Raw genomic sequence first — 13,382 nt, 5'->3', positions numbered from 1 at the left:
AACTAGATGGAGCAGGTGAAAAGTGAAGCTTAAGACGTACCTGAGGTGACTGAGCCCATTTAGTCCCCAAAGTGGGTCCAGGAGAGACCCCCTCAAAACAGCCAGCTTCCTTCTTCACAGTCTCCCAGTACCTGCTGCGCTTCTTTGTGTGGTCATTCTCTCTCTCTCTCTCTCTCTCTCTCTCTGTTTTGACTTCAACCCTGAGGTTCAGCCCTAGTTGCAACACTGAGCATTTCTTTACAAGGCACACAGTTAACCGCTGGAACCCCCTGCCACTAGATGGAGGGACGCAGGAGAAGAGCCGGGCTGCTGGATCACCCCAAAGGGGCCCATCGAGTCCAGCATGGCCGTCTCCCAGTGGCCACCCAGATGCCCCAGTAAGGAAGCATGCAAGGAGGACGGAAGAGGGACACCCAGCGAGTGGGAAGCTAATGCATTTACTGCCTCTGACACTGGAGGAAGAAGGGAGCCATCTTTGAAGCCATCCGAGGGCTTCTTAAAAACAGGACCCAGGAGGCTGCCTTGCACTGACTCAGCCCAGGAGTCCACCTCGCTCAGGATCTCACAGCCCCCCCCCCCAGTTCCAGAGAGGGGGACATTCCCAGACCCCCCTGGAGATGCGGGGACTGAACCTGGGGTCCTCCCCTGGGAAACCCCCTCCGCCCTCCCTGCAGGGCAGGTCAGGAAGAGCTGAGAGGAAGGGAGGGAGGGAGGAGGAAAGGAGGGAGGGAGGGGGAGGGAGGCGGTGATGCCCAGCGAGGAGCTGCAATCACTTTCTCTTTCGCTTTCCAGCCTCGCTCCCAAACTTGTGCCCCGAATTGTGCCCGACGACCGGTGCCGCCATCTGCGCGCAGAATTCTGATTGGCGGAATATTTCCCCCTCGCCCAATCCCTGGTTCCTCAGGCGGGGCAGAGAGCGGGTCTCAGAGCGGCGGAGGGAGGAGGAAAAGGGAGCTTCGTTTTGGGGGGAGATGGGGGTCCTCCTCCTCCGCCGGCCCCCCCTGATCCTGGGGGCGGCTGCCCACCTGCTGCTGCTCCTGGACTGCGCAGGTAAGGACTGTGGGGTCTGGGGCGGGGGGGAGAAAATAATCCCTTCCCAAACATCTGTTTCCCAGACTTGGCTTGTTTTGTATGCCGCCCGGGGCAGGGGCCGCTTCACTCCTGGGCTCGTGGCTCAAGGAAAGAACAAAACAAAGCTTGAAGGTGTTGGCAGGATTAATGGGGGGGGGGAGTGACTCGCCTGTCTCGCCCCCCGCAGCTTCGTGGTGACTCTGGTTTGTGTGTCTGTGTGTGTGTGTGTGTGTGTGTGAGAGAGAGAGAGAGAGAGAGAGATACAGATACAGATACAGATACAGATACAGATAGGTAGCCGTGTTGGTCTGCCATAGTCAAAACAAAAAAATTCCTTCCAGTAGCACCTTAAAGACCAACTAAGTTAGTTCTTGGTATGAGCTTTCGTGTGCATGCACACTTCTTCAGATACAGATACAGTTTTCCCTCTTCTCTTTTTACCTTCCCTCTTCTAATTCAACCCTCAGCCGCTCTGAAAACTCAGCTCAAAACCCTGGAGACCAGCCTGGGGGTGGGAGCTGGACGCGTGTAGAGCCTTCATTGCGGGGGTAACGTCTGAATAAGGGGTCCCCACCCGCAATTCCCAGTGTTGTGTTGTTCAGGAATTCGCTTTCGCTATCATCATTCACCATCAGGTTCTTCTGCTTTACAATTGTAACTCCCCCTAAAAGAAAACACTTTCCTGCTGCCTGTCGAAAATGTGGGTTTTGTAAATTATGCAAGGGACTTCTCTGTGCTGTTTCTGTACAGCCCCTTGTGCACGAAAGGCACAAACAACTCCTGAAAAAGAACAGGGCCCCCCCACCCTACAGCCCGGTTCCCCTTGAATACCCCTCCTTTTATATTCCCCCCCCCAAAAAAAAAATCCAAAAAGTTGGATCCTCTGCCTGGCTTCTGGGGCTCCTAGACATGAATTGCTCTGAATATTCCTGCTCCCTCAGCCCACCAATCTACTGGCTCTGCATACTATTCAAGGATTTATCACTATTAAATTCTTAATTTCACATTCATGATTGCTGCCTTTGGTGTTTTTCTCCTTTTGGGATTGCCACTCATGTTCTCTGTATAACTAAAAAAATGTATATCCTGCTCGATAGTGATAAAAACTCTTATTAATTTACAGGAAATAGTAAAATAATAAAAACAGTTTAAAGCATTAAAAAATAACTAAAATTAGCATTGAGAGGTCAAAACACGTCAACATTTGTGTATCTGGATAGGGTTGCCCAAGAAAAATGTTTTAAACAGACACTTTTGTGAGACAAGCGTATTCTTCATGGGAAAAAGATCTGGAGATAGCAGCAGGGCATTTTTGTGAGTGGGAAGGGGGAATAGGGTGTTGAGATAATGTGGGAATTTTCCTTGACCCCTGCTGTTTATGAGATGAGGGAGATAACATTTGTTTTGCACTCAGATCCTCTTTATGGAAGAATATGATTATCTAATTTGGGTTGGTTGGTTATTTTCTTATGTTTGTGATTCCTCCCCCCCCCCCCAATATTGTTTGCTTTTATAGTCAATAGTTTTTGTGCTTCTCTAGTGGAAAATGGTATGAAAGCTTTAAGAACTGAAGAGTAAAACCTGTTATTTCTCTCTTGAACCCTCTTGATATGGGGGGCTGCCCCCTCACTGTGCTACAGGGCTGGGCAAAGGGTGGTGGAGACCACTGCTTCCTTCAGATTCCCCCTCACTTTGGGGTCTCACGTGTGACTCATTTTGTGGCTCTTTGTCTCCCGACCACTGAACATAACTGCCTGTGTTGTTTAGCCAGATGCCACAACCAGAGGCAGCCTTGCTCTGAGCTCTTGCCCCTGCCCTGGGAGGGGAGGGTCTTAGAAGTGGGTCCCATTTGATCTTGCCTGAAAGGAAACCAAACCAGAGGGAGGTAGCAGAGTCGACACACCATCAAGGCAGGGGCAGAGCTACCTGCCCTGGCACCTGGAGCAGTGGGGGGGGGCAGCTCTACCTCTCTTTCAAATCAGAACCAGTGAAGGCGGTGAAGGTCCTGTGTGAGTGCCTGGAGGCGGTTGGAGGATGGATGGCGGCTAATGGATTGAGGTTGAATCCTGACAAGACAGAAGTACTGTTTTTGGGGGACAGGGGGTGGGCTGGTGTGGAGGACTCCCTGGTCCTGAATAGGGTAACTGTGCCCCTGAAGGACCAGGTGCGCAGCCTGGGAGTCATTTTGGACTCACAGCTGTCCATGGAGGCGCAGGTCAATTCTGTATCCAGAGCAGCTGTCTACCAACTCCACCTGGTACGCAGGCTGAGACCCTACCTGCCCGTGGACTGTCTCGCCAGAGTGGTGCATGCTCTAGTTATCTCCCTCTTGGACTATTGCAATGCGCTCTATGTGGGGCTACCTTTGAAGGTGACTCGGAAACTACAACTAATCCAGAATGCGGCAGCTAGACTGGTGACTGGGGGCGGCTGCCAAGACCACATAACACCGGTCTTGAAAGACCTACATTGGCTCCCAGTACGTTTCCAAGCACAAATCAAAGTGCTGGTGTTGACCTTTAAAGCCCCAAAAGGCCTCGGTCCAGTATACCTGAAGGAGCGTCTCCACCCCCATCGTTCAGCCCGGACACTGAGATCCAGCGCCGAGGGCCTTCTGGCGGTTCCCTCCCTGCGAGAAGCCAAGTTACAGGGAACCAGGCAGAGGGCCTTCTCGGTAGTGGCGCCCGCCCTGTGGAACACCCTCGCATCAGATGTCAAAGCAATAAATAACTACCTGACATTCAGAAAACATCTTAAGGCAGCCCTGTTCAGGGAAGTTTTTAATCTGTGATATTTTAGTGTATTTTTGGTTTCTATGGAAGCCGCCCAGAGTGGCTGGGGAAACCCAGCCAGATGGGCGGGGTACAAATAAATTATTATTATTATTATTATTATTATTATTATTATTATTATTATTATTCCAGTTACAGATAGGTAGCCGTGTTGGTCTGCCATAGTCAAAACAAAAAAATTCCTTCCAGTAGCACCTTAAAGACCAACTAAGGTAGTTCTTGGTATGAGCTTTCGTGTGCAAGCACACTTCTTCAGATACACTGAAACAGAAGTTGCCAGATCCTTCTATATAGTGAGAAGGTGGGGAGGGGTATTACTCAGAAGGGTGAAGCTCATACCAAGAACTACCTTAGTTGGTCTTTAAGGTGCTACTGGAAGGATTTTTGTTGTTGTTGTTGTTGTTGTTGTTGTTGTTATTATTATAGTTGGGGGTGGGGGGGCGGGCGCTGAGGCTCCTCTTTGTGTGCTGTGCCGCCTCCTTGAGAGGTCTGGAGGGTAGCAATGCGAGAACTGAGCCTTCTTTACAGTGGCTGCCCATCTGTGGGATGCTCTCCCCAGGGAAGTTCCCCCGGCACCTTCATTATACAGCTTTAGGCACCAGGCAAAAATGTTCCTTTTTAACCAGGCCTTTGGTTGATTTGATTGACACCCTTTAAAAATGCCCTTTAAAAATGTGGGGGTTTCCAAATTTAGTTTTAGATTTACTAAATTCTAAATCAAGAAATCAGACTAGATCAAGAAATAAATGGAATATCCTTAGGGGAGAAAATATATAAAATAAGCGCATTTGCAGATGATTTAGTGTTAATGGTGGAAAACCCAAAGGAAAGCATAGAAAAGGCTCTAGAAAAAATGGAAAACTTTGGAAAGGTTTCAGGTTTTGCTTTGAATAAGGAAAAAATGAAACTAATGGTAAAAGACATGGGAGACCAAGAGAAAAAGGAACTGGTAGAAAAATTTGGATTACAAATTGTAAAAAAAGTGAACTTGTTAGGAATTCAAATAACAATAAAAATATAAATTTGTTTGAAGATAATTATAAAAAAAATTGGGAAGAAATAAAAAGAGAAATGGAAATTTGGACAAGTTTGAATTTAACACTCTGGGGTAGAATTTCGGCTATTAAAATGAATATCTTACCAAAATTCCTGTTCCTTTTCCAAATGATCCCCATAATAGGTAACGATGAATGTTTTAAAAAATGGAAAACGGACCTAACAAAATTTAAATGGCAAGGCAAAAAGTCACGGATCAAATATAAATTATTAACAGACATAAAAGAGTGGGGTGGCTTTGGACTCCCAGACCTGAGAATATACTATGATGCAGCATGTTTTAGTCGGATCAGAGACTGGATTACATTAGATAATAATGACATTTTAGACTTGGGATGGAACAACAGATACGGCTGGCATGCCTATCTAATTTACAACAAAGTGGCGGTGCATAATGAATTTCTAAGTCATGTAATTAGAAATTTGTTATATAAGGTCTGGGTGAGACATAGAAGGTTGTTAGAACCGAAAACCCCATGGTGGGTTTCACCGTTAGACGTTATAGCAGTCAAAAAGAAAAACACGACAGGAAGATTGGCGGCATACCAGCAGCTCCTAAAGTTGGAACAGGGCCAATTAAAAGTAAGACCATACGAAGAGGTGCCCCAATAATGCACCACAAGTTTACAATATCATCAAATTTCCCAAATATTTAATCAGGACAAAGCAATAGGATTTTAAAAAGTAGAATCAAAATTACAAAAAGTATTATTACAAAACTCAAAAAAGAGTATATCCAAAATGTATAATTTATTATTAGAATGGGAGTTAAAGGATGAAGAAGTAAAAGAAGATATGACTAAATGGTCATGTGATATAGGTTACGCAATTCGGCTGGACCAATGGGAGAAATTATGGAAATGTGATATTAAATTTACAGCATGTTACACAATCAGAGAAAATTTGATGAAAATGGTGTACCAATGGTACTTAACTCTGGTAAAATTAGCTAAAATTTACAAATTAAAATCAAATACCTGTTGGAGATGCAAGAAAGAAATAGGAACAAAGTTTCACATGTGGTGGGAATGCCGACCTATTAAACAATTTTGGAATGAAATATATGAAGATATCAAAAAGATGTTTAAAATATCTTTTAGTAAAAAACTGGAGGCATTCCTTTTAGGTATAATCACAAATGATATTCCTGACGACCAAAGGAAATTATTCCTCTATGCGACAACAGCTGCCAGGATGCTCATAGCAAAAAATTGGAAAGGGAGAAAAATTCCATCAATGAAAGAATGGCAAATAAAATTTTGTGAATATATAAATCTGGCAAGACTCACAACATTCATAAGGGGATAATCGGACCAAAAATTATTAAAAGAATGGGGATGTGCTAAAGAGTACAGTGGTACCTCGGGTTACATACGCTTCAGGTGACATACGCTTCAGGTTACAGACTCCACTAACCCAGAAACAGTGCTTCAGGTTAAGAACTTTGCTTCAGGATGAGAACAGAAATCGTGCTCCGGCGGCGTGGCAACAGCGGGAGGCCCCATTAGCTAAAGTGGTGCTTCAGCTTAAGAACAGTTTCAGGTTAAGAATGGACCTCCGGAACGAATTAAGTACTTAACCCGAGGTACCACTGTACACAAAGAAACATTGTTCTGAAGTAAGCATATCGGTATGCAATGAATGATGCTTTGCAGGGTTAAAGAAAGAGAAAAATGTTGTAAAAAGTATAAAGATAGAAGTAATTTACATTAGACACAACAATTTAGAAAGAGTAAAAATGCTGAGGTCTTAGAACAAAGGAAGGAAGTCAATATGTGTATATGTATGTAATGACTGAATTAGAATGATGATATGGTTTTATTTGAAGATGTGTGTTTGTTTTTTCTGTTCTTTTTTCTTTTGTGTTGTTTTTTCTTGTTTGTACTGTTTTATTTTGGATTCAATGTTTGTAATTTTTGTTGTAATTTTGCATTAAAAAGGATTATTATTTTTTTAAAAAAATGTGGGGTTATTTGGGGGGTTATTGGGTTGTTTTTCTTTTGATTGAATATTTTGTGGTTTTAGATTTTGATTTCATTCAGAGACCACCCTGAGATCTCTGGGTATAGGGTGAGATATAAATTCTGTTAATAATACTTTGCTTCCTGAAACAAAACAGAAATTGCTCTTCCTTCCTTAGCCCTGTGCTCACTACCTTCTGCCATGAAAATGCCCCATCTCTCACTGAACTCAACTCGGCTTCTCTCTGTCCAGGGGTGTGTGTGTTGCTGTGGGGTTGCCTCCTAAGCAGGCCAACTCTGGATATGATGCTGAAGCCTCTGCTCAGCTCCCTAGCTCCCCTCCAGCCTCCCCCCAAGTCTTTGTTAGTTTTTACTGTGGAGACTCATTAGGCCCCCTGGTGGCCAGAGCTGGTACAGCCTGTGGGAAAGTGAGCCCTTTTGGGGATAAGGTTCTTCTTTTGCCACGCTCTGCCCCCCTTCCTGTGTTCGATCTTGTGAAGGGGCAAGTGTGGGGAAAGGGGATGTGGGGCCACATGTTAAGACCTGACCCCAAAGTTGCACTTGCCCTCCTGCCCCTGCTATCACTGTGGGTCTTTATTTCTCAAGTGGGGAACCCGCTCTGTGGGTGGCAGCTCAGAGCACAACATTGATAGATTGCAACTTTGAACCATTTAAGCACCAATTATCATACGGGGATCCAGGAAGGATCCTGGGAATCACAGGCCAATTAACTTTACATCTCTCTGGAAAACTGGTGGAAAGTGTAGGAAGCTAGCAACTGGAATGCATTTAACTTGAAGGATTTCAACTGTATGCTGGAATCACTCGAATTATATATGCAGAAGGCTACACGAGGAGATAGAAGAACAGACAAGAAAGGGACAAGGGGGGGTAGAGAAGAAGAATATTCTATCAGTATTCAGTTCAGTATTCAAATAGAGAGGCAATCCCTGCCTACAACTAAAACCACAGGCAACCAGCCTGGAAACCACGGGTCTCCTTAACCCGAAAAAAACCCACGGTTCCTGAACTCACTCAGCGCTGCTTATAAGACTGACCCTAGTGTGGGGCCCCGTTTTGTAAACCTCCCGTTCTACCATCCACGACAGCCTCCTGCCTAGCCTTAGGACTAAGTTTGGGACTCCCTACTGGACGCTTGCACAGTGCAATCCCAGATTGGGCCCAAGAAAACAAAGGTTTGAAAGGAAACAAATGACCTTGCATTCTCAAGTACACGAGTCATCCCCAACAAGGGTCTTCGTGCAGGAGGGGCGGCTTCATTTGTAGGAACAGGAAAGAGAGAGAGCGAAGGACTTGTACGACGCTTCCGGCCATGCTCCAAGACAAGGCGTCGAGGAGAGGAAAAGGAGATTTTTCCACGGTCCCTCAGGCCATGCTCCGAGAGAGGGAATCGGGGGAGAGAGAGAGAGAGAGAGAAAGAAAGACTTCCAGGACCCTTCCGAGCACGCACCGAGAAAGGGAATCAGGAGAGAGGGAGAGGGAGAGATTTTCCTCGGCCCTTCTGGCCACACTCCGAGAGAAGGCGTCGAGGAGAGAAGGAAAGAGATTTCCACGATCCCTTTGGCCACGCTCCGAAGAAGGGAAGTGGGAGGAAGAGAAAGAGAAAAAAAGGATTTCCATGACCCTTCCAGCCACGCTCCGAGAGAAGGTGTCGAGGAGAGGAAAAAAGAAAAGTTCAGCTGCCTTGGAGACGTTATTCTTCCACCCCCTCCCAATGTACTAATTTCAAACCATACTCACGTCCTCGAATGTCCCTCGTGGATCCCAGGATCCTTTCTTTGGCCGGCTTGACCTTGCCTTTGCTCCCCTGGCTGAGCTTTCTGTTTTTTTTTTTTTATAAAATTTTTATTGATTTTACAACATTTTTAAGAAAAACAAACAAACACTAAAAATGACAAACATACACGTATAGTTTCAAACATATTTTCATAAACCTCTTTTCTTGGACTTCCCCATACCCCCCCTCTCTGCATCCCAATGTCCATAATTCAACTAGCAACTCCCAATTGTTACTTTCCAATCTCTATCATCTTAGTCCTCTTTTATAGTCTAGCCTTGTATCCCTGTACCCTTTTGCTTCTGGAAACCACAACATTTTAGCATTCATTAAGTTTATAGTAGTCCTTAAGATAGCTTTTAAATTTTTTCCACTCTTCTTCCACCGTCTCTTTTCGTTGGTCACGGATTCTGCCTGTCATCTCGGCCAGTGTCATATAGTCCATCACTTTCATCTGCCATTCTTCCACAGTGGGTAAATCTTGTGTCTTCCAATACTTTGCGATGAGTATTCTTGCTGCTGTTGTGGCATACATGAAAAAAGTTCTATCTTTCTTTGTCACCAATTGGCCGACAATGCCCAAGAGAAAGGCCTCTGGTTTTTTAGGAAAGGTACATTTAAGTACCTTTTTCATTTCATTGTAGATCATTTCCCAGAAGGCCTTAATCTTCGGGCATGTCCACCAAAGGTGATAGAAGGTACCTTCAGTCTCTTTACACTTCCAACATTTATTATCGGGCAAATGATAGATTTTTGCCAGCTTGACTGGGGTCATGTACCACCTGTATACCATTTTCATGATGTTTTCCTTTAAGGCATTACATGCCGTAAATTTAATACCGGTGTTCCATAACCATTCCCAGTCAGCTGACATAATGTTATGTCCAACATCCTGAGCCCACTTAATCATAGCCGATTTAACTGTTTCATCCTGTGTGTTCCATTTCAACAACAAGTTGTACATTCTAGATAAATTCTTAGTATTGGGTTCTAACAGTTCGGTTTCTAATTTTGATTTTTCCACCTGGAAACCGATTTTCCTGTCCTGTTTAAAAAATTCCATTATTTGACGATATTGGAACCAATTTTCTACTTTATGCTTCAATTTCTCCTGACTTTGTAGTTTGAACTTATCTCCATCCTGTTCTAAAATTTCCCAATACTTCGGCCATCCGACCTCCATATTGAGTTTCTTCACTGCTTTAGCCTCCACTGGTGACACCCATCTAGGGGTTTTATTTTCCAATAGATCTTTATATCTTATCCAAACATTAAACAATGCTTTTCTAACAATATGATTTTTAAAGGCACTGTTAACTTTATCATACCAAAGATATGCATGCCAACCAAAAGCATTATTGAAACCTTCCAGATCCAAGATGTCCGTGTTCTCGAGGAGCATCCATTCTTTCAGCCAGCAAAAAGCTGCTGCCTCATAGTACAATTTTAGGTCCGGCAGGGCAAAACCCCCTCTTTCTTTAGCATCTGTCAATATCTTAAATTTAATTCGGGGCTTTTTGCCCTGCCAGACAAATTTCGAAATGTCTTTGTGCCACCTCTTAAAACATTCCATCTTGTCAAGAATCTGCAAGGTCTGAAACAAAAATAACATTCTAGGCAATACATTCATTTTAATTACTGCAATTCGGCCTAACATTGATAATTTCAAATTTGACCATATTTCTAGATCTTTTTTAATTTCTGACCAACATTTTTCATAGTTGTCCTTATACAAATTCACATTCTTAGATGTTAAGTAAACCCCTAGGTATTTCACCTTCTTTACCACAATCAAACCTGTTTCCTCTTGAAATTTCTCCTTTTCCATATCTGTTAAGTTTTCCCCTAAAACTTTAGTTTTTTGCTTGTTCAACTTAAATCCAGCTACCTGGCCAAACTGTTGTATTATTTCTAAAACCTTTTTCGTACTAGTGTTTGGCTCTTGCAAAGTCAATACTGGGTCATCTGCAAACGCTCTTAACTTATAATGTTTAGCTCCGACCTGCACACCTTTGACCTGCTGGTCATTTCTTATCATGTTCAGCAACACCTCCAGAACTGAAATAAAAAGTAATGGGGAAATCGGGCACCCCTGTCGTGTTCCTTTTTCTATCTTAAGTTCCTCAGTCACAACATTGTTTACAATCAGTTTAGCTTTTTGTTCAGAATATATTGCAGCCATACCATTCTCAAAACCCTGGCCTACCCCCATCCCATGAAGATTCTTCCTCATAAAACTCCAAGAAATATTGTCAAAGGCTTTCTCCGCGTCCACAAAGATCAATACTGCTTTAGTGTTTATATTCACCTCTAGCTTTTCCAGAATGTCTATTACATTCCTTACATTATCTGCCAGGTGTCTTTTAGGGAGAAAACCTGCTTGGTCCTTATGAATCTTCTCCATCAAGACTCTTTTAAATCTTTTTGCCAAAATGTCTGCAAAAATTTTGTAATCCACATTAAGGAGTGATATTGGGCGGTAGTTCTTGAGTTGGGTCTTTTCAGTCTCTGACTTTGGTATGAGTGAAATATATGCCTCTTTCCACGATTCAGGTGCCCTTTTTCCCTCAAGGATCTCATTACAAACTTCTCTTAGTGGTTGAGTCAGCCATTCCTTCAGCGATTTGTAGTATCTGGAAGTCAGTCCATCTGGTCCCGGAGATTTGCCCAGTTGCATATTCTGAATGGCAGCCTCTATCTCTTGTTCTGAGATTCTCTGGTTCAAGTCCATCTTACTTTGATGAGAGATGTTTTGTAATCCATATTTTCCAAGGAATTTGTCTATATCTTCTTCATTTTGCGGGCCTTGAGTGTAGAGTTTTTTGAAATAACTTAAAAAGCAATTTCTAATTTCATTAGGTTTAGATATATTCTTTCCATCCACCTCTAGGCTTGTAACTGTATTTAGTTTCTGCCTTTTCTTCAGTTGCCATGCCAAAAGTTTGCCACATTTATTTGCTGATTCAAAAGTCTTTTGCTTCATTTGCTTTATCTTCCATTCAATCTCTTGGTTCATCAATTCCATATATTGTGTTTGATATAACTTGATCTCTCTTAAAATGTCCTGAGATTTTGGTTTTGTTCTTAATTTTCTCTCTCCTTCCTTTATCATTTCCAAAATCTTCTCTTTTTTCTCATTTTGTTTTTTCCTCTTTATTGAATTTTGTTGAATCAAAAATCCTCTCATAACCGCTTTACTTGCGTCCCAGATCACTCTTTTCTCCACGTCGGACCTGGCTGAGCTTTCTGGTGACGATTGATTACTGCCTGCAAAGAGGAGGCAGGGAGAGGAAGAAAAGGATCCCTGGGCTAAGGCTGCCCAGTGGCGCCCGATCCACCTTTATCTCCCTCCTCACCTACACAGGAGAACCAAGAGTCCCTTCGTGGTCGCCAAACTGTTAACGGAGGAATCCAAGGGCTCCCTTGGACAAGAAACAAAGACATCAACCAGGATAACTTGGAGCAAAACAGCAGCCTGTAGGCTTGGCCTTTATTGGAAACTGTTGTGACAGGACTCCCACCCACAACAAGATGAAGCAAAATGGAAGCCCTGAATAAAGGAAGACCCCAACTTTTATTAGTTACTAATCCCCCAAACTATACCCCCAAACTACATCATGACTACATCACAACTACATCATTGATACATCACAAAAAGGAGGGGTTGAGGGAGGAGTTGAGGAGGTAACTCGAGTATCTTGTCACCTGGCAGGTTCCTCCTTTCCCTCCCCATGAGTCACTTCCAAGAGGCAAAGGGGAGTTGGCAGTTTCCTGCCCCCAGAGGGAAGATCCGATCACTGTCCTTTGTTCCAATCCTTGATCAGTTGCGCTGCTTCGCATTGCGTCTTCAGTGAAAAAGACCAACCGTTCTGGCTATAATCATCTGTCAGCGTCAGCACATGCCTGGCCGACTCTCCTGGACTGGTTCCCATGGGAAACGACCTTGGATACATCCTGCCCGGCCTCTCTGTTTCTCTGCGGACAGGCTCTTTTGAAATGGCTGTTGGACCCACAGACATAACACTGACGAGTGGAAAAAAGCCTGAACAGAGCTCTCAGCTGGCGGCTTGGCCCCCCTGCAACCGGATGGGCTCCCTGTGCCAGCCCTGCCCTCTCTGACACGGCGTTCCTGTTCGTCAGCTAAGCGTCCCGTCACGTACTGCAGAGTCAAATCCGCGGGACTCATCGATTCCAAAGTTAGACACAAATTGTCATAACTTTTGTCCAAAGAGCTGAGCAGAATATAAACCTTCAGCTCCTCTGAAAAGTTGACTTGCAACAGCCTCAACTCATTGAAAACAGAGAGCATCTCAGTAACATGCTGTCTGATGTTGCCACCTGGACGCAACTTCATCTCAAACAAGCGTCTAGTGGTGTGGATCTTTGCACCAGCCGTGGTCCTGTGGTGCACTCTCTCTAGCGCTACATAAGCTTCCTGAGCAGTGTCCAGCCCCTCCACCAAGGGTAGCTGAGAACCCTCCAAACTGAGCACTATAGCTCCCAGGGCTTTCTGGTTCTTTCTCTGTGAAGCGTGTGCCTCTGCAATATCTGCTGCCGAAGCACCGGCCGCTGGTGGGGGTAGTGGAGGCCCTTGAACCGCTCCCCACAAACCCTTGGGTACCAGCCAGGCCTTCAGCTTCCGACTCCATTCCTGCCAATTCTGTCCGTTTAACTTTTCAAAGGGAACGGAATATGATTCATGAC

The 13,382-nt window shown here is 44.3% G+C and overlaps 1 protein-coding gene and 1 long non-coding RNA gene across 7 annotated transcripts in view; one reads left to right on the top strand and one right to left on the bottom strand.

Annotated features, from left to right (window-relative positions):
* Positions 1 to 617: 617 nt before the first annotated feature.
* The window catches only part of LOC310702052, a 31,227-nt gene continuing 18,462 nt past the window's right edge, over positions 618 to 13,382 (bottom strand). The window contains exon 3 of the long non-coding RNA XR_014523170.1: positions 618 to 632. This is a non-coding gene — a long non-coding RNA (uncharacterized lncRNA). The remainder of the gene's footprint in view (positions 633 to 13,382) is intronic.
* LOC310701763 (major histocompatibility complex class I-related gene protein-like) overlaps positions 811 to 13,382 on the top strand; it is a 44,386-nt gene continuing 31,814 nt past the window's right edge. For 5 of the 6 annotated variants that reach the window (XM_083493108.1, XM_083493106.1, XM_083493105.1 and 2 more), the window contains exon 1: positions 893 to 1,050. In XM_083493108.1, the coding sequence (XP_083349234.1) occupies positions 972 to 1,050 (79 nt within the window). In that variant the 5' untranslated portion in view covers positions 893 to 971. Of the gene's footprint in view, positions 1,051 to 13,382 lie in introns of all 6 variants that reach the window. The other variant, XM_083493111.1, reaches the window with a different exon arrangement.

This window comes from Podarcis liolepis (genome assembly GCF_965112155.1).
Source record: "Podarcis liolepis genome assembly, chromosome: 2".
NCBI lineage: Eukaryota > Metazoa > Chordata > Lepidosauria > Squamata > Lacertidae > Podarcis > Podarcis liolepis.
The sequence above is the reverse complement of the archived record's forward strand: the minus strand, read 5'-3'. Positions and strand labels throughout refer to the sequence as shown.